The sequence below is a fragment of the Camelus ferus genome, chromosome 5 (assembly GCF_009834535.1).
Source record: "Camelus ferus isolate YT-003-E chromosome 5, BCGSAC_Cfer_1.0, whole genome shotgun sequence".
Taxonomy (NCBI): domain Eukaryota; kingdom Metazoa; phylum Chordata; class Mammalia; order Artiodactyla; family Camelidae; genus Camelus; species Camelus ferus.
The window spans coordinates 73,881,692-73,908,348 of NC_045700.1; the positions used below are offsets into that span (position 1 = coordinate 73,881,692).

Here is a 26,657-nt window from a genome sequence, read left to right on the forward strand (position 1 = left end):
GAGAGGCCAGTTTCTTTGTTTCAAATCCTGAGAGTAGAGTGAGGAGCAGGAGTCAAGATGGATTTTAGAGGCTTTGGCACAGACAGTTGTAATGACAGTTGTGGCTTTTGAGCAGCAGGAAAAATGGCTGTCACTCATGTAGTCAGGGAGAGGCTGAACCTGTCTGAGACAAAGCTGGACTTGGCAGGGCACTGCTGAAGGAGATGTTTGCATCTTTTTGCTAGAAGGCAATTGGGGAAAATGTAGTGTGTGGGAAGCTAACGAGAATTCTAGTGTAGCTGCACTTTTATAATAAAGAGAAATTATGTTTACCTGAGGACTGTTAGCTAAGTTCGAAAAGCTACTGTACTCACCCCCACCTACCTCTTTGCCTCTCTGCCCCCAAAAAGCACCACTGTAGCAAATGGTTTGCTCTCCAGCATACTGGGTGAATGATATGAAGTTAGGTGATTTTTCTGTTTAGGCAAAAATCAAAATTCTTACAACTATTATGATTATGAGATTGAAAGAATATCAAATTGATATAAAAAGAGGGATCTATAAAAGTACCCTGCTTCCTCCATTTCATGAGTATATAAAATACCACCACCTGTGGTATTTAGCTGGCAGTCCTCTGCTAATTACTTCCTTTTAAAGCATACATTAAACTCCTTGTGTGTTTCACCAGTGGTAACGGACAATGTGACTTAAAACAAAAGCAAAACAACAGCCACAACAATATTTCCACAGAATTCCCTCCTGAGATACATAAATGGAATGTTGCTGAGAATGAGCTGAATGCAATGGTCTGCAAAATCTGGGTGTTATTCTGCAGTTAATTTGAATGGTGTCAATGAATGTGAGCTAATTCTAATACGTATTGTCCCTGAAAAACGTGGCGTTGTTAAATTAGCATTCTCATGACTGGCATGCGTCAAAAAGGGCTGTAAAACGCAGCTCCTGGAAGAGCCTTTATCAGCCTAACATCGCTGCATCTATTCCCTTCTCTCTTCGCGCCCATATGAGGTTAATGCCATGTATTTTGTGGTGTTCTCATTGTTCAGAGAGGAGAGAAGGTCACGTTTGGAATTTTAAACATATTTGTTCACATCCTACTCCCTGAGTGGAAAGCCGTGTCTTTTGTAAAGCTGGAGGAAAGTACTTACCATTCCTGGAGGTTTGCTTCTGTGCCGTGTGGCAATGCCGTTTCTAAACGAAGTATCTTGCCTGGTGCTCACAGGGCTAGTCTGTGTGTTCTGCCCCAGCCCATCAAGGCCAACCCAATGTTGGGGCTGCACTTCCTGCCCTCCCAGCCCCCACCCTGGAAGCTGGGAGAGGAGGGCGCCCTAGTCAGAGCTTGGCAGGGAAGAAGCAGAGGCAATGGAGGGTGGGAGGCCACTAGAGAGCTGGAGGCAGAGCAGCGAGGACTCTGATTTGAGGAACTCAGACAGAGGAGTCATCCAGCCACAGGGGGCCCACCTGTGAGTCTCCTGAGAGTACCAGGCAGTCAGCAGTGGAGCTGATGGCTCACGTACGCCTTGCTGGCTTGAGGTTTTGCTTTAAGCCACCACTAGTCAATCAGAACTACTGCTCCAATGTCTACCTCAGAATGTGAAATGACGGGGAAAAGAGGCAAGATCTGTTCCTGGCTCCCGCCCTCCCCTCCTCTGCTCTGCCCTCCCCTCCTCTTCCCTTCTGCCCCTCCCCTCCTTCACCCCCTCCCCTCCCTCCTCCTCCCATCCTATTCCTGCTCCCCTTCCCCTCCCTCCTTGTTCAAAAGGGCTGGAGGCAGGCTGGACACAGGATGATTATTTAGAATTGGGAGACTCTCAGAGGAACAGAAAGGATAACTGGAAAGTGGGGAGAGATGATCAGTCCCATACAAAGAGATAAGAAAGGATGTCCTGTTTAAGGAAAAAAGCCTCTATACAGCAACCAGAAACAATGTCAGGTGAGGACCAATGTGCCCTGATGGGAAGAAAGGGGAAGCCGGGTTGGTAACACAGGCATGGGGTGTGCTGTGCCCAGCAGGTAGCACAGCCTGGAAGCCTGGGGGTGTCTGTCAGCAAAACTGGAACCCACTTGAAGTCCAAATACATTTCACTTGGGAGGGATATGTGTGGTTTGTTAAAGGAATGTCCATCATTTTCTTTTTCAGTAATTAATGGTCACACACTGTGTTTGCGGCTCTTACTAGAAATTGCAGACAACCCGGAAGCGGTTGACGTGAAAGATGCCAAAGGACAGTAAGTGTTCTCACGCTTGGGGTTGGCATTTCAACCACAGCAGGTAACTGGTTAGTTTGTTAGACAGCTCGGAGGGCTGGCTGCTGAAGTCTAGGTTGGGAGTATGTATATTGGGGTGAAATTCATGAATGAAGGTCCTAGAACAATGAGGTGGCTTTGTGCTAGAGTATATATCCAAGAAAAACGTGTGTGTGTGTGTGTGTGTATCCTGATGAGAAGAGCCAACTTTTGATGTCTGTAGCCATGGGCTCTGGCCTTTTAAAAATAGTCCTTCTTTGTTCCTGCTTCTGAAGCTGCTGCAGTCTCATTTTTAAAATTAATAATGAAATAGGCCAGACTGCAAGAAGTTATCACCATCCTGTAAATCTTTCACATTTTTATTCTTCCTGAATTTGTTTTTCCCAACTGTTTCCACCTGTTAGCCCGTTCTCCCACTCAGTCTTCTCGTAGGAATAGGAAATGCAGAGCAATGAAGCACTAGTTATTCGCCCCAGATCTAGGAGCCCGTGTCAGAGCCAGAACCAGAGCTCACCTCCTGGGTCCCAGCACTCGGTTCCTTCCTCTGCACTCATCCAGCTTTTCTTTAAGGCAGTGAAGCTTTATTCCAATGAAATGCTGAACGAAAGTCCCACATAGAAAACTATGGGAGCAGAGCTGTTCTGATAGAAGCAAGAGGGTCGCCTGCCACCTACATACACACACTCTCCACTCAATTGATATTTGGTAAATGCTACATGGTTTTTAAAATGATAGAATTTATAGGGGAGGGTGTAGCTTAATGGTAGAGCACATGCTAGGAATGCATGAGGTTCTGGATTCAATCCCTAGTACCTCTATTAAAATTCGTAAGTAAATAAATAAACTTAACTACCGCCCCCCTCAAACAAACAGAAAATAAATAAAATACTTTTTTAGTGATGGGATTCAAATGAACATTTGAGGAGGAACCTTCCTCTACCCAACTCGTATTGATCATTCCACTGACATCCTTCCACTTGGCCGTTAGAGACTAGAGGCAGATCGCCTGTTCCAAGTAGCAGATAGCAAACTGGGGACTCAGAAAATATTAAGCAATTGTCAAGAAGACAGAGAGACAGAGAGACTGAGAGAGAGAGACCAAAGAGACAGAAACACAGAGAGGGAGATCCTCCCACTGGAAGTGATAAGTATTTTTTTAATCTTTTTTTTAAAGGCTAATTTCTCTCTTTCCCTAGAACCCCGCTGATGCTTGCAGTAGCATATGGACACATTGATGCCGTTTCATTGTTACTTGAAAAGGAAGCAAATGTAGATGCTGTTGACATCATGGGCTGCACAGCTTTACACAGAGGGGTGTGTATATTCTCCCTCAGCTTTAGTCGAGCAATTCTGTAGTGAGCTTGTTTCTTCTTTTTCTTCCCCATAGGAATTTTTAGTAAGAAGATTGTTTCCTAAGATAACCAATTAACCTCAATCAGCCAAAAAGAAATTACAAAATCTTTTGCGAAGGTAAAAATAATGGCAGGTACTCTTAGGTCCTGCTCTTGAGATGTCATGTTTCGTTGTGATAATAGATACATGAACACCTACTGTTGGTAGAATTGGTTCTGCTTTCTGATTACATACACATCATAGGAAACTTACAAAATATTTTTTTAAGGACAACTGAGAAAATCACAATCACTTGTCATCCCCCCTCCTGGAGATAACCTTTTTGGTGTATATATCACCAATCTTTTTTTCTATAAGTAGATTCATTTTAAATTTTAAAAAGAGAGAATACTGAAGATGCTATTTGGAACCTGCCTTTTTTTCTCATGGTATATCAGTTACCTTTTTCCATATCACTAAATATTTTTCTGTCCTATCATTTTTAATCCTCCATTGTGTGCAGGTGTCATAATTTATCCCAATGATTACCTAGTTTTGAGTAGCCATGCTGTTTTTAATCGTTCTTTATGACAAATGTAGGCCCGTTCCGCACCTGAAATATGTCTCCTGGTGAAATATGTGGATAATTCTTCATACACATCTGTTAAACTGGTTTTTTTTTTTAGTATATCAGATAATCTAAATGAAACAAAAGCAGAAATCAGTGAATTGCTCCTTAAAGATGGTGCTGACCACCATGACCAATGAAAAGAGGAGCAGCTCTCAGTGGTTAATGTCATAATCATGGATCTGATTTCTTGCGTACTTCCTGCGAGCCATGCAGCAGGCTGGGAACCTTTGAACTCATTATTAGTCTTCCCATTTACAGATGGATAAAGTGAGGCAGAAAGAGGCACATTGACTTGTCCAGGTTTTATAAGGGGGAGCCAGAATTCATCTCACATCTTCCTGATTCTAAAGCTGATGGTTTCTACTGTATCATGATACCTTTCATGGTTATGCTGGAGAGTCAAGAAATGCTTCTGAAGTGCTGGTGCTCACACAGACCTTTCTGTTATGAATCTTTCTTGGGTTGTCCTGCCTCTCTTCCCTGAAGTAGAAATAGAGTCTGTTTCCTGAAGACCCAGGCGGACATCCACTTACTCTGAGCCCAGCCTCTCTCAGCCACCCCTTTTGCTTCCTGAGTCTTCTGCCCTTCTGAGGTTTGTCTTGTGTTTTTGATTGCGACATATCAGATTATGACGGGACACGAGGAGTGTGTGCAAATGCTGCTGGAACAAGAAGTGTCGATTCTCTGTAAAGATTCCAGAGGGAGGACACCTTTGCACTATGCGGCTGCTCGTGGCCATGCCACGTGGCTGAGCGAGCTGCTCCAGATGGCGCTTTCCGAAGAAGACTGTTCTTTCAAAGATAACCAAGGCTACACGCCACTGCACTGGGCTTGTTACAATGGTGAGTTCTTGTCATTCCGCTGATTCCAGTAGACATCCTACCGCAATACCACTGTGATCTCAAAGGAGGTGAGAGCATAGTGTCAAGCTATAAACCATGGTTTCCAATCTTTCTGTATCCAAGATACCTTTTTTTTTTTTTTTTTTTAATATTTTCCCCTCCATGGCTACCATGATGCCTTAGTGGAGTAAAAATTCAATTTTCCTCTTTTTGTTAATCAGTTACATATTACTCCTATTCAGAACTTCTGGTGAACTGAAATAACCAGTCCTAATCAGGGTTTCTTATCTTTATGAGATAACCAGGGATCCTACAAGGAATTAAAATAATATAGCTAAAAACAAACAAACATAAAATGATGTAATAATCTGTCACAATTGACTACTGGTAGATGCATGGTTTACTTTTCAGCATTTCCTTTTTATGTCTCATATTCCCCATTTATTTAGTTACACTTGGTATTTAGGAGATTTAAAAATTTGTGTTTCATTTATTTGAGTAGAAAAGAAAATGCATGCTAATTGTTACATTTCAAAAATACTGAAGCATCTGAAGTAAAATTAAGTCTCCATTTCTAAACTCACTTTCTCATGTAATGTGGTGTGTATCTTTCATAATTTTCCCTCAAGAATATAAATAAATACAGATGTATGTGCATCTATTTTTTAGAACTAGAATCATATAACAAATATCATTCTATAACTTTTTTGTTTGTGTGTATTTTACATTCTATTGCAGATATTGGTACAAGTCAATATATGTCAATATACATTGATTTTTTTAGTAGTTGTATATTTTATAGTAGATAGATGGATAAATAGATATAAATGTGTGAGTATGAGTGTGTATACCAGATTTTATTTATTCAACCAGATCCCAGTTGGTGAACATTCAGATTGTTTTCAGATTTTTTCCTATTACAAACAGTGCTGCAGTGTGTGTGTGTTCATATTATGGTACCTTAAATTCTGTCAGATAAATTTCCAGAAGTGAAATAATTGATAAGAGGGCATGTATCTTTTTTAACTTAAATGAATTATACCATAACACTTTAGTATATCATAATTTGTTACTCCATTAAACATGAATATAGAACTTACTATTTTTCCCAAACTTTTACCAGCCCAAGATGATATGATCTTTTTAATTGTTGTCAACTTGAAGGGCAAAAAAAGGGTATTTAATTGTTCTCATTTGTGTTTCCCTGTCTAATAGCATATTGACTTATGTATTTGCATTTCCTCTTCTGGAAATTACCTTTTCCATCTCTTGCTCATTTTCCCCCTATTCGGTTATCTTTTCTTCTACGTTTGTAAGAGCACGTTGTCTCAGAGACATGAATCCTCTGTGTGTTATGTGTGTTGCAAATGTTTGCTCTCAGTCTACCATTTGTCTTTGCTCTTTGTTGGTAATGTCTTTTTCCATGCAGAGTTTTGAACTTTCATATAGTTGAATCTGTCAGATTTTTCTTTAATGATACAGAGGTTTCCAGTCTTGCTTAAGAAGGTCTCCCACCCCTAAGCTTACATGGATATTTTCTGATATATTTCTTACTCTGCTTCTGTTGTTTTATTTTTTTCATTTTCTTCTATTAAAATTTTCACTCAGAAACTATGATTATTAGGTCCACAGAGGTTTTATTGTCCTCTATTTCAGTTCAAGAACTTTCATTATGTTTTTACTATATTCCTCCTTTTTCATTAGTTCTGATCTCAATAAGAGTCAGATTTTCTGCTTGTTCAACTTGGTTTTGTTCCCTCTCTGCCATTGGAAGGTTGTAATTTTTTTAATTTAATTTACATACTAATGGGTAAGGACTCCCTAACCCTCATCTGAGTTAAGCTGTGAGATCTGTCTGACACTGGAAAACCTACAGAAAGGGGAGGATGCAGTATGAGTGTTATAATGGCAGGTAACAAACCTGCCACAGACCACAATTTCTCCCCTAGAGCTGGGTGGGGGTGAGGATGGCAGATCTCTCTGTTCTTTGGCCTCTCTGGTTACAAGCAGGGGAGGGGAGCAGTCCTCTCCTAAACAATTCAGCCTTTCAGTGCAATCTTCCAGGTCCAAGGTTCAAGCTCCCCTCCTCCAAGAATCCCCTTCACTGAGCCTTTGAGTACTGAAAGTCATTCAAGGATCCGCAGTCCTGCCTACATAGACCTTTAGATTGGGATTCATGTAGTCTCCAAGAAATGGTTCATGTAGGTGCTTCCCTAAGCTAGGTCCTTTGTGGAAATTTGTACTAACAGAGGGGTTGAACTGTCTGGGACTATTTGAGTGACAGTTGGATATAGTTGGAAAGCTAAACAGTATAATTTACGTGAAGTTAGGGAGTTTTTATATTCATTACTTATATGCTTCTCAATCCTCCTAAAAGCAATTTCACTTTTTCTCTTTATAGGCACAAGAAAGGTTTGATTTTATTTTAATACTTAAAGTTGTCCAATCTACATCATTGTTAGGTAGATCATAAGAAAATTCTAGGGGGAGGGTATAGCTCATTGATAGAGTGCATGCTTAGCATGCACGAGGTCCTGGTTTCAATCCCCAGAACCTCCATTACAAAAAAAAAAAAAAACAAACCTAATTACCTCTCCACCACACCCCCCCAAAAAATGAGACCTCTAATTTAGCACTGAAGTCAGCCAAGAAGAGGTTCCAAGACTGTATTCCAAAGCGGAACAGCTTTACCTTCTTGCCTTAATTGTACATCACTTCACAAACTTCATTTAGGTCCTTTGTCAAGTGAAGTTCTCATCCTCCTGTGACATCACTAGGGCAGTTGTTCCTACTCTGATTTTTTATATGTAGGAAGCTGACGCTCACAGATCACATAACAAATAAGCTGACAGAGCTGGGGCCTTACTTCACTTAAATTCAATTGATTTGAAAACTGCCTGTCATTTTGTTGAAAATAATCTATTCATCTATTTATTTTAAAGGTACTTATTGAGTGCATACTATTTTGGTGTATTTTAAGCCCTGTGTAGTGTTTTACAGTCAAAGCCCTTTCACACATTTTATCTCAAATGCTATTTTCTATCACTCACATCTTCCCTTCCACCGGGTGTATAATTGTAAGTGAACTACTCACGTGGGCGACAGGGAAATTTTCTGTTGTAAATATGGGCAAACTGATCCATACCTGTGTCAGGCATCTATCTGCCAAGAGCTGAGTGTAACATAGAATCTATTCTGCTTACAAATGAGGTCTCTTCTCTCTTTCTCTCCACCAGACCATATGGCTTTCACTGTTTTATTTATTCATTATGTTTCAGAACACATGTGAGCATAGTTAAGAACATTTTGGCATTTTGTGAATTTTATTCCATGGAGAATGAACAATTCAGCCAAATCAGAATAGTTCATAGGCCAGAATTCAATACTTAATCAGAAAAATAGATTGTATTGAACAAAGTTGCTTTCTTGGAAACTCCCTAAACTCTTCCAATTCCTTGCAGGTAATGAAAACTGTATAGAAGTACTTTTGGAGCAAAAATGTTTTCGAAAATTTGTTGGTAATCCCTTCACTCCCCTGCACTGTGCAATGTAAGTAGAAATGCTGGAAGTTACTGGTGTTGCTTTAATTCTTTTAACTACACTTAAAGAAATTGTCTTTGGAGAAAGGAAAAAGCTTTTAGATTACAGATAAGACCAATATACTCCATTTTGCTGCCAAAGGCAAATAGGTTTGATAACAAAGTGCAGTCTCTAATGTTAATGATTATCCAGGAGCTTTTAGTGGAGTCCGATGGTTCCAAGGTGGCTCACAGACCACCTTAGGAAACTGTGTAAAGGGTGGACTGAAAAACAGGTTACACCCCATGTGAAGAGCTCTTCAGACACACCGCACATCTGTCTGCCGAGTTCTGAGAATAAACTAGGGTTAACGACAATATGCCTGTAATGCCTGTGGACTTTAGAAAGACCTTCTATGCCAGGAAGACTTTTCATACATGGTAACTCTCCGTTCTTCATAGTGTTGTAAATTCTTTTTTGATAAATGTAATTTTTGCTCCAGTCTCATAATGTGAACTATTATTCAGAGAATCCAGTGACTTTAAGACAGACTTCCATGGCCACCTTGGAGGAACAGGTCACCTGGGGCCTGTGTTTCCCTGGGAGGTCCATGTTCACCTGGGCAACGATGAACAGCCTAGGGGCCCAAGACTTGGGAGTGCTTTGTCTTTACATTGTCTCTGGGCTTCACATGAAGCTGGGTCATTTGATTTGAAAGATATTGGAGGTATAAAGTGGGTCAGTAAATAAGCAATAAGAGATTATGAGTAGGAGTGATTTTAAATCTGAAGAAACATGTCTTTTTCACTTTGGTATCCCCAAAACACCTAACATGATGTAAGTGGTATGCAGTGAACTCCTTCCTGGAAGTAGAGGGGCTGAAGAAATGCTAGGGGTAACAGAGTGTGTGCCATTAGAACTGTTCAAGTTATTAAAGAAGGCAACTGAAGTGATGCAAACTTTATTTTACACTTCATAAGGCAGGCATTCTCCACTCTCAAGAGTTCAGAGAGCTGCAAAGTGGGACAGGAGGCAGGAAGCTTTTACAGGATAAAGAATTGGGAACAAGGAAGAGCAGGAATGAAAATATCTGATTGGCTGGGGTTACACATCTGGCTTTAGGTGAAGTATCATAGGAAAAGGTAATCACCCATGTAACTTGGATTGGTTACCCGGATGATCTGACCTCTAGGCAGATGGAACATTTACAAGAACATGAAAACTACAAGTTAAGTTTTGTTTTGCTGACATGGTTTCCCAGGATCAGTGGCACCTGGCCTACTGAGGAAAGAGATTTGAGCAAAGATAGTGTTGTAAGTTATTCTCAATTACCATTGCCTTTTTGGGTTCCGGTATATATTTCACAGGGAACAATGTCCAGATTCATCATTCCAGTTGGAGGAAGACCATTTGTTGGCTGGCTGATAGCTATGTATGCTCACCTAAAGCCCTTGAGAGAATGCAATAGGCAGGGAGATGATTATTATTAATAATAGTAAACATATTCCTAAGGTTTTCAAAGCAGTCCTGAACTAGGGTCCCCATGAACCAAACCAGCTAGAATCAAATAAGTCAAGATATGATCCCAAAGGTGAACATACTTCTTTAAGCCAGTTGGTCTGTATATGTATTTTTTGTAACTCTGTCTCCATTTCCTCAGAATTATTCATTCAGTGAGTGTGTTCCAGAGAAACTGAGGCATTAGCAATCAGGGGAAAGTTTGTGACGGGCACAACTACAGGTCATCAGCATCGCAGCAAATTCCACAGGTTAGAGATTAGATTACCCCCCTTTGCAATGGCCTGACATATGTGAACAATGACATCTTTCCAGGCAAGGGAAAGGCAAAAGGTGGACAAAAAAGTCATAAAGACCTCCATGGTGTAACAATTAGGAAAAGGATGGCCAGAGAGGGAAAGAGAAATGGAAAGAAATGTTCTTGATCCAACATCTTTGGAGTAAGCAGTCTACTTTAATGTCAGCTACTTCTGGTCATTTTGATTTTGAGGTCTCTGGCATTTGCACAGGACTAGACATTAGGTGGAGCCGTCTCTAGTGGTGAAATACGCACTCAAGATTCAACAGTAATTTAGTAGCGATGTCGGTGTTCCCAAGTATTCAATAGGGTCCTTTCCATGAATCTCACTTTTGCAAAAGCATCTGAGTAAACAATAACTGTCTACAAATCACAAAAGACTTTAAAATGCCTATGATTAAAGATCTGATAAGAGTTCGTTATAATGGAATTGACAGGAAAATTTGGTTATTCCTGTCACGTACAACATTTAACTGGGATAACTGGATAACTGGAATTATGACTGATAACGTTATACCAGGGCATCGCAGATTTTTTAGGAATCTTATACAATTGCTACAACACTTATATAAACATAACCTAAAAAGGTTAAACATCACTTCTTATTTGGCAATGCTTCCTATGTAATTTAACATGTCAAATAAGCCTAATTAGTTCAACATTCCTCTTTTTATGAGGAAAAAGAACAAATCTTTTGAGATGTTCCAGGGGCCCAGTGGAAAAATCGCAAAGTTGAATAAAGTTCAGGACTTTATTTAGAATTTGATTTTGGGGAAGTTTGTCAAAATATCAAAAGATTTTAAAACATTTGATCAGATAGAATCATAGGTCACTGTGAAACAATGCTTAGTTATCCATTTAACCGAAATGACAAAGACTGCAAAGGCAAATACAGAACATTACATAGTCATTATAAAACAAAAACAAAGAAACAAACAAGAAAAAGCCCTTAGTTCTTTTAGTATTGAGAAGACTGGTTTTTCTTAAGTAAGCAAAAACCTGATGAAGACAGTGTGAAGCCCAGTAAATTATTTTTGGTGAAACACCAAATCTTTGCTTTCCAGACAGATTACTTAAAAGGTAAAGAAAAACCTTTGTTTACAATTTCTTATTAAGAGCAGATGAATAATCTTAAGACAGAGAGAGAAAACTAAATTCTAATTTTGCACTACTGTATTTTGATATTAAAACTCATTTTTTAAAAATTTAAATAAATCCATTCCAATCTTAGCCAGCTTGACCACACGTAAAATTCCTCTTCCAAGATGCCTATTCCACAAATCTTCTACAGCTTTCTTACATCCATTCAGATTTTGTCCTGTTTTTCCCCCTCTTTCTCATTCTAGAATAACCAGTCATTTTACTTTAGGACAAAATTGCTTTTTCTTTTTCCTTACCAAAACAAAATAAAATGAACAAACAATAAGTCCTTCATACATTTCCTTATCCAAAAAAAAGCGAACTACTTTTCTTGCCTACTTTTCATAAACAGTTGTTTTCTTTCAACCTTATTATTTCTAGGTAGTTTTAATTGATTGAAATTATTAGCCCTTAGAATCCTTCGTTCTAAATCTTAAAACTAAGAAATAAGCAATTGTGGGCTGTGTTACACTAGCACTCTGTGGTTTGACAAATTTATAAATACATTTCATAGTTTTTAGAAGTATATTTTTCCTCATAGTAAATTTTCAGCATGACACAAAACATGTTTACTAATAGAGCTAAAGATTTTTAGTTCCTCTGTGAAAGGAAGCCAAAAGTGAATAAAGTTATGTTGAGTAATTAAGTTTCAGTATTTTATCTTATTTGGAAATGATCTAGATAGTCAATGAATATCTATCATTTATCTATTATCTCAGTGTAGCTTTACAGTTTCAAGTTACCAAAAACATTTTGGGAAACTATTTTATGAAAGTAGACATACCATAAAGCATACTTGTTGAAAAGTTCATTTATAAACTTTTATCTTACTTATGTCTATTTAATTTGCTGTTCTTAACAACTATGTTTAGATTACTCATGAAAATTTTATGAGACATTAAACAGCTAACCATCATCTTAAGTTGTTTTTCTTGGTGACAAATTCTGTAACGGAGATAACATGAGCTAATCTGACTTTTAGTAAACCTAGGTCGAATAAAAGTTGTATGTCTGCCTTTTCTTTTAATGCTGGTAACTCTGATGACATGCCTGTTTTAATTAAACCAAGAATTTGAATAAAACCTGGGACCATCTTTTTTCCAGTGTCCCTCTTTATTGTAAATGAGACGCCAATTTCTGGGCCAGTGTTTTAATGACTGTGCAACACGGGAGGCCCGGGTATTGTTTTAGGTTTTCGGTTTTGGCCTTGGAGCTGTTGCAGTCTTTGAGAAGACTTTTGCTTATGGTCTTGAGGCCTCTTCAGAATGGAAAGGCAGTTCAGGTAGAGGATTACAGCCCATGAGTACTCAGGTGAAGGAGGACAGAGGGGAGTAGGGGTCACAGCCCTCTTACAGTCTTTTGTTTTAGGTACCTCTGTATCTTTAATTTTTTATTAGCCTTTTGCAATGAATCTTTCAATTAGGCTTTTTATGGAAACTTGAAGCCTTTGGGGGGCTGTGCATACCAATTAAAATAGGTATCCCACTCTGGTGATTTGGGAACGCTTGCTTTCAGGTACACTTCTTGAATGAATGATCTTGTCTAATTAGAACATTCCCCGTAATGGCCATTATAATTCTGGATTGTCTTAGTAAGATTTTGCTATTTTAGTAAATATCTCTAGCATCCAGGACCACATATAAAATAAACAGCTGTGCCAGAAGGTAGAAAGCTCAATTGTTTGAAACTTGAGGGTCCTATCTCTTTAGCTAAGCCTGAGCTTCTTGGAGCCAAATTGTTCCTTAGGAGATGTGCTTCTGGGCTGGGGGTTTTGTGGTGTTTTACAGTGCACCTCGTGGCACGGAAATTTTCTTGAGGTTGTTGGGTGACCTAGTGTCAATCTAAACCACTCCATGACCAACTTATCCTAACACAGGAGTCTTAGATGTAGGTGCAAGCACTCTAACAGCTTTTAGGTGCTCAATCCATGCCTGCCAATTTTGTAGCTTTGGTTTCTGAGATTCTCATTAACAATAAATCTCTCGCTCTTTTCACAAGAAGATTTCTTTATAGTGGCAGGTGCCCTAATGGCTTTTAATGGTCCGACTTATGCCCACTTAGACTTTGATATGCCACTGGTCAAAACGGTCTGAATCTCTTGTCTTAATTTATTGCCCCAAGTCCCCCAGTGGTTTCTGCTGTGGACTTACCTCAAGGTCCATGTTAGTCCTTTGGCTGCTGCCACCTGCTCTGGATTCCTAAAATAACTGTCCCAGAATGTTGCCAGGATCCCAGAACTTTCTGGGAACTTTAATGAAACCCCTTTCTTTAAAAATGTTTGGGTAAAGTTTGTTTGAATTGGGGAGCTGCACACGAGGGAACAGAGCTGAAATCCAAGAGTGATTTACAGATGGATCCTTGGTAATGATGAGAGGAACAATGAACTCAAAGGGTTCAGAAGGTGCCTTGCCGTGTGTCTTATTCTGCCAGTGGTTTGTAGTCATCCTCATTGCCAAAAGTGTTGAAATGATTAAAGAAGACAACTTAGGTGATGCAAAGTTTACTTAACACTCCATAAAGCAAGTGGCCCTCAGAACTCTTGAGAGTGGAGACTGCCCACTTCATGAGGTGTTAGATAAAGTTTATTTGTATGCCCTAAATTGTCTTCTCTAATCATAAATTAAACACAGACCAGATATTTGCATCAGATTGTTTTAATGTATCTGATTGTTATACAGTGCTTAGGAAGATGGGGTAAGGAGGGGATATATAATTTTTTAGACAGCAAGATTTTAAAATTTGAAATATATTTTCATTTTAGAATAAATGATCATGAGAATTGTGCATCACTGCTACTTGGGGCCATAGATTCCAGTATTGTTGATTGTAGAGATGACAAAGGCAGGTAAGTGATCCTAAGATGGCATGCCTCTTGTCCTGATGAATCTTAGCCTCTGCTTTGTGATTGTAGAGTAGCCAGATATCTATGTTTTGTGTAATTGAGAAAGTAATATATAAGCACAGTTTAAAAAAATTAAGTACAATAAAGGGTATATAATTAAAAGAAATTACCCTCTTAGCCCAGGAGCCCCCACTGAGAAAGCCATATTAAACTGTTTTTCCCCAATTTTTATATTCTCCCAAATATTTTCTATACATACCTATAAAAATATATAAAATATATATGCTTATGTTCCTATCATGCAAGTAAGAATGTTCTATAGAAATGCTCCACTTTCAGTATATCCCAGAGATCTTTCCATATCAGAACGTATAGATTCATCATATTCTTTTTAAAGCTTGATATTATTCCATTAACTGGATACATTATAATTTAACTAGCCTGCCCTCCTTTGAAGAATAGTTAGGTTGTTTCAGTATTGTGGTATTTTAGAGAGCTGTACAGTGAACGGTCTAATACATGTGTCTGTTCATATGAGCAAGTGTATCTGGGAGATGAAGTCCTAGAAGTAGAATTTCTTGATTAAAACATCGTAGTGTCAAATTTTGATAAATAATGTCAGATTGTCCTCCCAAAGAAATCAACTATTCATACTAGATAATGTAGGCGTTTTAAAATAGCCAATTATCTACAAATTTAAGGCTTACTTAATTTTAAAAGTATCTTTCACAAAGATGAGAGAGAAATCATTGGAACTCAAGATTAAAGGGTCAGTGAAGATGCTAATTTTATTGTCAGCGTCACTACCTACACCCCACCCCCCCAAATCTAGGGGGTGCCATTCACATAGCTGACACTTCAGTGTCCACCCTGCATGGCCTTTGAGGGAACCTGATCACTATCTCTGTAAACTAAGTCTCGAATCCCTAAGATGACACCATGCATATGTTTCTCAGGCATTTATAGAAAAAGAGTGTGTTACGTTTACAGGAAGTTAAAATCATGCTTGTTTTGTATCATTAGGACACCACTTCATGCAGCTGCATTTGCTGATCACGTGGAGTGCTTGCAGCTTCTGCTGAGACACAATGCTCAAGTGAATGCAGCAGACAATGCAGGGAAAACAGCACTGATGATGGCTGCTGAGAACGGGCAGGCCGGCGCTGTGGGTATGTGCTGGACTTGTGGACCCTGAGTTTATGCCTATCCCGAACCAAAGGGACGTAAAACTGGCCAGCCTCTTGGTGTATACATATGATGAAAGACCAACATTTTATTTAAGCCACCCGATCTACTTGCTAATCATCTTCAGTCCCCTGCTACTTAATTACTGGTAGACCTTGTCAAAGTGAACCAACCTTCTGCAGTGAAATCTCTCATCATGTAGCCTCCAAACAGAACAACAGAATCACTTTACCTGGAAATAACAAAACTGTAAAGACAATTGAAATTAATGCCTGTAGACCTTGGATTTGGATAGAACAACAATGGGAATAAGTGGCTCCTTTTTTCTTAAAAAATATTAAATATGATAATGTGAGCTGTACAAATTTAAAATGTGAAAGATTCATATCACATGGTCTAAAGAGAAACCAGAGTATAGCTGTAGAAATTTAAGTGTGTTATTGTTTTGGTAGTAACTTCTTCAAAAGGCATGTAATTAGCATGTAGACTAAGTAACTTTCCTTTGACTTTTTCTGCAGATATTTTGGTGAACAGTGCCCAGGCTGACCTGACTGTAAAGGATAAGGACTTGAACACACCCTTACATTTGGCTAGTAGTAAAGTATGTAGTTAAATTTGAAACACTGTTGCTTAGTATAATAATAATGATAATAATAATAATACTTAAATCTATCTACCTTGTAAGTGTGTATCATGGCTCTTAATTAACACGTACGATTTCCTGGGATGTTATCACTCTCAGTGGGATGGAAGGGGGTAAGCAAAGGGCTGACCCGTGCGGGGGTTGATGAGGTATGTCTTTTGTGGCATCAGCCACTTGCATTCTTGCCAGTCTGTGTTGATGCGACCACTGTATCTGTCTTCATGGTGGTGGTACCCCATTTTGGCATTAAACACAGGTTAGGACCTTAGTTACAGGGCTTCTAAAATACACGCAGTCCCACATGTTTTCATTTTATTCCACTTGAAGACATTGTAATAACACAGCCAAGGAACTCTCCATACTCTCCTATGAAACAAATAAATGTGTTCGTGTGCATTTCTGTTCTCTCCCACTTCTTTTCAGTATAAAGAATGTGTTGGTTTGGGGTATTTTTTTTTTTAAATAGCATTGTGTTCACATATAGCTCAAGGTTCCTGCTTCTGTAAAAGATAGTTGAGAACCTGCTTTTGCTACTGAACCATATATTGTAAGTATCTTTCTTTTGGACATCACATCTTGCAGTATTGTGGAAGGTGTGTGGTTTTCTGCCTTAGGGCTGTGCCGTCCTTTATTTACCCCAAACCCTATTGTTAGACATTTACTTGTTTTCAGATATGTGCTACTATAAATAATGCCAATTGTAGATATAATCATCTAAATAAATTCCTAAATGTGAAATTACTGAGTCTAAGGCTAAGAACATTTTTAAGGCCAAATTGCCCTGTAATAAGGTCACAGCCATTTACACTCCATCAGCAGTGCGTCAGAATTAAAACTCCATGGATACTTCTAAAATTATATGTAGGTGTCTCCCTTGTAAAGCGTCCTAATACGATACCAGTTGCCACCAGTGATGGTGGTTTGTTTCCTTATAGTTCCAGTATTAACGGTGTTATCTGTACTCAGTGGCACCAGAAGTCTGAGCTATTCCATTCATTGGTTTTGCATCTTCTTACTTCGTGCTCTGAGAAGCCCATAGAAACCACAGAAAGTACTCAGGTGTATGAAGTTCATTTCAATGTACAGTTTTTCTCGTGACTATAAGTGCAGCGCTTAACAAGCTTTATTGTGTAAACAAATCCCCTGAGGATCTGGTTCAAATGCAGATTCTGACTTAGTAAGTCTGGAGTGGAGTCTGAGGGTCAGCATTTCTACCTCCCAGGTGATGCTGACGCTGCCAGAGTGTGGGCCACATATTGGGTATCAGGGGTTTAGGGAGCGTGACCGCTTAACGTGGCACCAGCCTGAAAGCGTGAACGGGTCTCTGACTTATTGGTTGATTTTTTAAAATACTATCAACCATCATTAGATACAGAAATACATTCCCCTGGATGAGGAAGAAAAGAATGACCTTTGCTGAAAGATTCTCTTCACAGTAGAAGGCAGCGAGTGTCAATGAATGATACGGACAGTAGGTACAATGGGAATTCCAAGGATAGATGGGGGCACTGAGGTGGTGTTTGAAGGCTTGAGGAAGGAGACGGCACTTGACTTGTGTTTAAAAAGCAAAGTTGAAGGATTTAAAGGACAGTCCTAACTCTACTTTCTGTTTATCAGCTGACCTAACTGAACTGGTGTCTACTTCAGCTCTCTGGACATTAATTCTAAAAGTTATCGTAGAAATAATAACATTTTAGATCAGTTTTATATGAATCAAGTCCTAATAGGCCTTATTGAGAATCCTTGAAGATCTAGGACTCTTTAACTATTTGCTTTTAGAAAAAAAAATTACTCCGAAAATAGCCTTATAAAATGTTGTTAGGCAGGACATTCATTTTAAATTTAAAGCGTAATAAAGTGTGTCTGTGTCTCTGTCTCATGTTTCTTATCTTTTTTTTTTTCCTTCATTAGGGTCATGAAAAATGTGCCTTGTTAATACTTGACAAGATACAAGATGAGAGCCTTATTAATGCAAAAAACAATGCACTGCAGACGTAAGTGTGACTACTGAAGTTTGACCAAGTCCCAGATTCCTAGTTGTTTATTCAAGAAATAATAAGAATTTGCTGTTTGCCAGGCTAGAGCCGGGAAACACGGTGGTGAGAGACACAGACCTGGTTTCTTTTTCCTAAAGTTTACGGTCCTGTATCTGCAACGTTGAGAAAGGCAGACATTTTTAGTTAGGACCTATCTTTCGGTATGCCTTCATGGAGTTTTGTGAGGTCTGTGTTTTTCTGTCCTGATATTTCTATGGTAATATTATGAATTTAGTGGACTATTAGAAAATCTTATGAGCTGCCATGTTTGGGGAAACTATTTGTATAAATGTGTTAGCATTATGTATTCTTAGTAGAAAATGAGTTTTATAAATCAGGTTCCCAGAATACATTTGAAGCATTTCTAAGCTATTTGTCTTAATTATATTTTAATATAATTCAGTGTAATCCTTAGAGTGAAAGACCTAAAAGCTGCTTCATTTTCCATTTTAGGAAATTACCTATGCATTTGTTTTAAGGGCAAAGGATATTTGTTTTTTGTTTTTTTTTTCTTAAGCAGCATATAGCAGAGTATACTGGGCTTAACATTATTCTTTAAGGTATTCTAAATTCAGTAAAATACCATTTAGTGCAGTTAGTAAAAACTGGAGGTTTAAGATTATATATAGGGGTGATATTAATACCAGCCATATTGGTGAACTGTGCAAAACAGTGATTCAGATGCTGGAGCAGAAAGCAACGGGTAAGGAACCTTCTAGAAAACACAGAGCTTGAGTTCTCCCTCTGACTTCCTATGAACTGTCACTGAGGTGGTTTGAAGTACAGAGAATTTGTAATATCTGTAGAGAAATCTGGGCCAACGGGGAAGAAGAGTTAGATCATTAACACCTGGAAGAGGTCTGGTGAACAAATATCTTTTTTTAAAAAGGTAAAAATATTCATGGACTATTTATACATTGTAAGTACTTTCTTCCTTTTAGCCACGCAGACTACCCAAAATGGCACATTCTCACACAAATACGTATCACAGTTGACACTCAGTGTTCTTTCTTCAGGCCCCTCCACGTTGCCGCGCGCAATGGCTTAAAGGTGGTGGTCGAGGAGCTGCTGGCCAAAGGGGCTTGTGTGCTTGCTGTAGATGAAAATGGTAAGTGGAAAAAGTAATCAGTGACTGCAGGTACCATCCACATGCTGTGAAGCCAGAGGAAAATGAGAGAGACAGGAGCTAGTTAAAAAGGCAGTAAGAACTCTCTCCCCCTTGGAAGTTCCCTGTGTGTGAGCAATCAAACAAGGGTGATTTGTCCTGTCTGTCTTTGTAAAACACATAGTCTACCTGCAGCCCCCCACCCCAGTGCCTTCCATTTGCATGTAATGTCAGCAGCTGGTCTCCAACTCTTCAGCGTGGTGGTTAAAATGTTTTAGACGCACTGAACAACTTCCACCTTGGCATCCGGACCTTCCAACTGCAGATGCTGAAGAGTTAGAGAGCACACATGTCATTCGTGCATGCTCATGGGCTCAAATTAAAATAAATTCTTTTATTTCAGTTCATTCTGAGATCAAAACTGTTATTATCATTATATTTTAAAGAACAGAACTCATATTTCCAATATGGATATTTGGGGAACATGAGTAAAAATTTTAAATTAACGTCTAGCCTTGAAAGCTCCTCCTGATCTATATATCACAGTCCTTTTCTAAATGAACTAACTCTTAACAGAAACTTTCTACTCTGCTTCCTAAGAAACTTTGAAAGCTAATGAATGAATAGTAAAATTGTATTAAACTCCCATGCTTTTTAACCTTGGGGAGCAAAAGAGGAACTTCTGGATATTGAGGAATTAAGAATTTTTTTGAATGTGGCATTAATTGTGGCATTTAATTAAGGTATTATAAAATGTATTAACATAACTCAATTAACTGCTTATTACAGGTATTGGAATTAGCAGCTCATCCCTATTTCTCAGAAGTAAGCAGCTATATGACATCCTTAGCTAACTCCTATTAGTTTTGGTTTTGCAGCCCCATTCATCCTAGCATGTACCCCGCTCTGTCCCCAACCTGACTCATGTAGGAGGTGCAGAAAGTTCTCTTTTACTCCATCTCCTTGGTCTTCCCACCTCACCTTCCGTCACCTTCTTATCACCACTATTTTTATACCTTAGGGTGGGTGTGCAGAGGCCCACAGTTTTTCTCCAAAATGACCAGAGACCAGAGTAATTAGCTTTGCCTTTCTCCGGTATCTCAGCCTGCTGTACCTGAGGTTTGTCCAGCCCATAGAAACCTTTGTTGGAATAAGAGCCCTGGGCCAGTAGAATTGCAGCCTGTGTCAGCTTAGCTGCACCGCAAAGGCCTGGGAACGTTTGGGGCAATTTTCTACAGCACTGCAGTTATGGTTCCTTTACTTATCATGGACCTTTGTGGAATGGAATGTTAACATATCTGTCCATCCTTGTTTATTTTCATATTAGAGAGAGGAATAATCTGTTCAGGAGTAGGGAAGAAAGTGTAGAAATCAAGTCAAGTGCCGATAAACAAAACAACAAAAAACTAAGTTTTATTGAGCCAGTGCCTCTGAATAAATGAGTGGTGAGGAGGAACTGTGGCCTGCAGAGAGGACAGGCTAGCCCTTTCCTGCCAGTAGAATAAAGGTTGAATAAGGGTGGCTTGAGTCAAAGACTGTATCTGCCTCCCTGTGGCACCTGCTTCGTGCATTGAGATCATTTTCTCTTCTGGACTGGGACCCATCAAGTCCAGTAGAGAATGACACAACTCTAGGGCACACTGCAATTTCCCCACATATGTTACATTTAGGATTTGGGACTTTGGCTGGTGGTGTTGCTTTTTTTTTATTCTGTTTAAGTTTCTTTTAAATGACAGTACATTTCATCACCAACAACCAATACTTTCCTGTGTCTGATCTACCCAAATGATTCCATTTCTCTAGAACCAGCTACCTGGTGTGTGCTCTATCTAAAGTGTGTGTAAAGTGACGAAACGATGTTACTGACTTTTACAGACATCTGATTCTCGACATCCTTTCCAACCTGACACACAATTAGCTACAGTGGAAAAGTCATTGTTCTCAGAATGAGAGTGCTCTGGCCCCAGCCCGAGGTGCATGGTGTGTGCGGGTGCCCTCAAGTGGAAACACCCCTCTGGTTGTCCTGTGGCTGTTTTTTGTGGAAATGTGTCCCACCCCCACCCCCTCGTGTTTCTGTTCACTAGATGAAGACGGAATTCTGCTTAACTTTGGATAATATAGTGCTTGTTGTTGTCATGTAAGCTGGGAAAAAAAAAAACCCAAAACCCTCCATCAAGTGTCTCCCCTTCCTGGTCCCCTCCAGCCTCACCCCAAGCATGACTTGTGGGAAGTAACTCCTCTTGCCTGGCATGGTTTCTAACTCAACATGCATCTCCGAGTGTGAGGTCGTTTGAGATGTACTGTGGAATGCTCACGCCGCCTCTGGATTGCCCGGACTAACCACTGCCTTGTCTGCATTTACGCCCAGGTCATACCCCGGCCCTGGCTTGCGCTCCTAACAAAGACGTGGCTGACTGCCTGGCCCTCATTCTGGCTACCATGATGACTTTTTCTCCTTCCAGTACAATGACGGCTGTCAACTTCGTTTGTTTTAAGAAAGACAGTTTGAGCAGGACGACCCTCTCCAACCTGGGTAGCATGGTTAGCCTATGCAGTAACAACGTAGGCTCGGAGGATGGGTACAATGAAAATGATTCTGATTCAGAAACGTTTTGACTTTGGACTGTAGAAGCCTTTCCTTGATCACCCATGTTGGAGGAGGGGAAAGAAGCTTGAATTCCAGATTGATGTGTTCAAGTATTATTATGGGCCCGAGCTTCCAGAAGCCAGTAGAGAAGGAATCTATCAAACCCAGGGAAGACAGCTAGGCTGTAGGGCAAAGCACTCACACCGCTGGGCCTCGAGTTTTATTTGTTTCATGTTTTCCTTAGATCTAAGATACTTCTGTGAAAGTCTACCTCTCATTTTAAGTAAGAAATAAAAAATGCATTTAATTCTTTTTCTTTGGGGATAATGCAACGGAGAGGGAGCTGTTCTCTACAAAGAAATTTTTTTCATGCACTCACTCGGCAGTGAGTTCTCAGAAGTATATCAATGTGACGTTCATGTCCCCCAGGAGGGGAGGAAAGGGGTGGATAGGAAATGCCTCAAACCTCTTCTCACTTTGATGTTTACTTCCTCACTAGAAGCCAAAGGTAAAGGTGTTCATCTTCAGAAGTAATGCCTTTAATAATCTTTTTAAGGGAGTCCAATGATTCATATCCTCTGTAAAGTAAGCACTTAAATATCCAGAACTTCTTTTTGAGGATTTTTGCTAAAGTTGCCAGATGAAGGGGAAAATTCATTGAAAATTTAACTTGCTTTTTTTTCACTTAACACAAATATGGCACCCAGTGCTCCCCATAACAAGCCTGTGACTCATTTGCACCTGAGTGATTGAAATCAAATCTATCTAATAACATTGCAGGTGAAAATTGTATTGCACCCAAACTTGGAGACATATGCAATTTTAATATGAGACTACCCTTTATTAATACATCCGTAAATTAAAATACTAACTTTATAAAAACATCAGAACCATCAGCATTGTTCATTAGTAGTATGAACAAAAGATTAAATGAGCTTTTCGGTCAAGGTCATGCCCAGTGAGTGGAAGTGTGACTCCAAAAGGGAACAGAGAAAGTGAAAGCATGAGGTAGAAATAGGTGATGTGGAAATTAAAGTCAATTGACAGTTGCTTGATGCTGAAATCAACATAGTGAATCCTGTGTCTGCTCCCTCTGCCAAAGTTTCTAGGTCAAATGGACCCCGTCCTGCACCTGGAATAGCTGTACAAAAAGAAGAATGAGACTCTTTAAATTATGCACACACACAAGCACACATATGTGTACATATATATGTCTGTAATTCATCAACCAGCTATACATGAGGACCAAAATGCTTCAGTCTAAAATGGAAGATTTAAATTGTTTTCCTTCAAAATGGAAGTGAGAACTGAAATAGCTTTTCTATGAAGTTAAAAAGTAATTTTTTTGCATCACCGTCTTTATTGTGTTTTATATTTCTTACGACACAGATTTCTAGTTGATGGCTTAACATTTTGTAACTGATAATGTATTGACCACGGCTTTTTGTTTTTTTGGGCCAAACCAGAGAAAATGTTCATATACTTTTGATGTGAATGTGTTTATATTTATTTGAAATGAAACAAATGCTGAGGAAACATCTATTGTTTGTTCACTATTTTAATTGCTATATGTCTTACTTGGAATAACGAAAAAGCAGGAAAACACACAGGCGTCTCCCTGGGTTGGCCAGTGGCCCTGGGACCGAGCCCAGCATTTCCACCGCTAAGATTTCCAGCCGACCCTCAGGTTCTTCCACGTTGGCTGGAAAGGGGTACAGCAGCCATGGCTCAGCCCCAGCATGTAGCCAGCTCAGAGCTTAGAAGACACTGCAGTCCTTATGCTCTTCTACAAGGTAAAAACTGAAGTGTGTAGTGGGTCATATACACAAGGGTGGCCCAAAGAGAGATACAGAAATTATTCTGAATATGCTGAAAATCTCACATGGTCCCAGTAACCTAATGGGAAACTGTGTCAGTGTGTGGGCACGTGTACCAAGAAGAGAAATAAACATCACCAGCTCAAGTGCTATTTTCCGCTTGAGGAAGAGACAGGGAAGAAATGTGTTGCATTAGGGCATTGCTCTCCAGCATTTTATAATCAATTCCATTTTCACCCTGGAAGTTTCTATTTTATAATGTATGTGAGATATTTTTAAAACAGTGTTCTATCATATCTGGATCAAATACAGAAACTATATTATACTTTTAATCCAACTGTAAAAGATGTTAACCTTACTCTTTAATATACCAGATTTAAGTAAAAACTCTTGGGTTCTTCACAAATCAGAACTTGTTCAAAGGACTTAGAAGAATTGGTAAATTTTTGACACCACTAACACTGTTTGTTTAATTCTTGATGTTGGGTTCCCCTCCTTCCTCTGTCCTTTTTGTTTGTTTCGAGAAGATGAATTTTTGAAAAGTAGATAAATTGCTAATGAGAAATAATGACCTTATCTTTACCAAAACACTGAAAATAAGGGCGCTCCATCACTGAAGAAGTGTGATATACTGCGGTGTCTTTTTCTAGAAGTGAATGGAAATCTTGCTCAGTTGGCATTTAAAGCAGGAAAGGCGACGCCCGCTTTAGCGGCGAAGCAGCGTTCACCTTTTTTTTCCCTGTAGCGTAGTGCAGAGAACAAGAAACACAGCAGCAGAGCAGTGACAGCCCTGCGACATTATCTCCATGGAGCTGCGTCTGGCTTCTCCCCACCCTTTCCCCGATAGAAAGGAGGACAAAGGAACAAAATGAAATCATTCAATGAAGAATTGTTCACTGAATCAGTCTCTCTCCCCCACTCTCTCTTTTCCGAGACCCAATTTTTTCCTTTAAGAAATGACTTTAAAAACTATGAGTTCTGTGTTTTTCACATACATCTCTTAGAAATCTATCTAGATTTGCCACATAGCTTTCTAAGAAAAACAAAAACAGAAAACATTGTGCTTCTAATCGAGCCTTGGTCGTTTCTTGCTTTTACCTAAATGTGTTATTTTTAGACTGTTTTAATCACAGCCACAGGGATCATGTTTCATTGCACTTACCTGTTCGCCGTGTCTGCCTATCCTTGGTAAATACATTACTATCTCCAAATTGCCTAAAATCTGCTATGATTCTACAGTAAATAGCTCAGGGGATTTCTATTTATCACTACTAAAAGGGCACCATAGTATGTTTTGGTACTTTAGGCAGTAAACAGCTGCTTGATTTATTATTTTATTATTAAATTAGAACAAGAACATCAAATGGATTTGCTGCACTAGTAATTCTTTGTACTGTTGAGCAACTAGGTTTGCTTATCTGTTGTGTTGGTTGAAGAACTCATCCCTTTTTTTTTTTTTTTGGTCTTGTAATATGAAGTTAGAGTGCCTTTTTATATTTGTATATTCTGAAAACGTTCTGTGGAATGTTTTGTATTATTTTCATTTGAGTGTTATCAGAGCAATATAATACCAGTGAGTTTTCATTTCAGCCTTTCTTTGAGTGTGTAAAGTGTCTTTTTTCCTCTTTCCCCTTTAACCTGCTTTGAAATGAAAATGAAGATGCCCGACGTTTTCTATGGGAATTATGTTTGAATTTGCAGTGCTGAAATGCTTTCTTCTTACAAAAACTGTAAACCATAGGTCAGTGTTACCGGAGAAAAGTGTTTTAAGATAGTGACAATCTGAGTGTGCGTATAAAATGTAATTCTACGCGTTTCTTATGCAGTGATCTAAAAACTCAATGCAAATATCTTTTGTTTGGTAGTTTTGTCTATATATTTTATGCTTCAGCATGTGCAATATATCTTTGCAGAGCGCGATGATACAAATCTAGTGCCAGTGTTATATTTTGCATAACATATTTGTAACGGCATAAAATATTGTTTGATGATTTCAGTGGGATGTTGTCTGTAATGTTTTCTTATGTAAATTGGAGTTGAATGACTCTGGTAAATGTCATGACTGTAAAAATGAGGAAATGACTTTTAGTTCAGTGAATGACTTTGAACCAGTCTGAATCTTCTCAAGCACAGTTTAATACTTTTTCAACTACTGAATGCCAATAATGTAATGAAGTACTTAACTGTAATATACTATGGAAATGCATTCAGATGGTTATTTTTACAAATAAAAGCGGTACAAATATTGTTGCAACTTGTGTTGTCTTTAATTTTTCTGATTTATGATCATTTTACCAGTTATTTTGCTAACTTAAATCTTTGTCCGCCACCAAAGCAAAATTAACCTTAAAATGTGAAAATAATCAAGATAGAAGTGTATCTCCATATTTGCTATTTCTGCTTATATCATCACAATTAGAGCAAAAAATTTTAAACATGTATTTTATGTTTATGATGCCTCCAACTTTTTCCATAAAGGATTTGAGCTGGCTTGCAACAAAAGACATGTGATAAACTAGAAGCAGCAAAATTAGGATGAGGAAAAAGAGTACAAACAAACATGGGAATCATACGATTTAACACAGTGATTATAACTGAACTTGAGATCTCTTCTTTTTTTTCTTTTCTAAATTTATTGTTGTTGTTTTCAGGGAGGGAGAGATAATTAAGTTTGTTTGTTTGTTTGTTTGTTTGATGGTTTAAATGGAGGTACTGGGGCTTGAACCCAGGACCTTGTACATGTTACACACACACACTTATCACTGAGCTGTACCCTCCCCCCGAACTTGAGTTTGCTCCAAGCTTCCCTACAGCCAAAGTAAGAGAGGAACTGTAATTAATTATTTGGATCACATATATCAGAAAAGAGGTCCTTAAAACTGTGAAATCAACCATGCTTATCTCTGTTGCTGCCACCCC

The 26,657-nt window shown here is 38.9% G+C and overlaps 1 protein-coding gene across 5 annotated transcripts in view; it reads left to right on the top strand.

Moving 5' to 3' along the window:
• The window catches only part of ANKRD44 (ankyrin repeat domain 44), a 284,102-nt gene extending 258,110 nt beyond the window's left edge, over positions 1-25,992 (top strand). For 2 of the 5 annotated variants that reach the window (XM_032480127.1, XM_032480128.1), the window contains exons 19-28: positions 2,138-2,225; positions 3,440-3,557; positions 4,832-5,048; positions 8,510-8,597; positions 14,285-14,368; positions 15,389-15,534; positions 16,069-16,151; positions 18,105-18,187; positions 19,246-19,337; positions 21,703-25,992. In XM_032480127.1, the coding sequence (XP_032336018.1) occupies positions 2,138-2,225; positions 3,440-3,557; positions 4,832-5,048; positions 8,510-8,597; positions 14,285-14,368; positions 15,389-15,534; positions 16,069-16,151; positions 18,105-18,187; positions 19,246-19,337; positions 21,703-21,950 (1,247 nt within the window). In that variant the 3' untranslated portion in view covers positions 21,951-25,992. Of the gene's footprint in view, positions 1-2,137; positions 2,226-3,439; positions 3,558-4,831; positions 5,049-8,509; positions 8,598-14,284; positions 14,369-15,388; positions 15,535-16,068; positions 16,152-18,104; positions 18,192-19,245; positions 19,338-21,702 lie in introns of those variants that run through there. The other 3 variants (XM_032480129.1, XM_032480130.1, XM_032480131.1) reach the window with 3 other exon arrangements.
• The last annotated feature ends 665 nt before the right edge of the window (positions 25,993-26,657 follow it).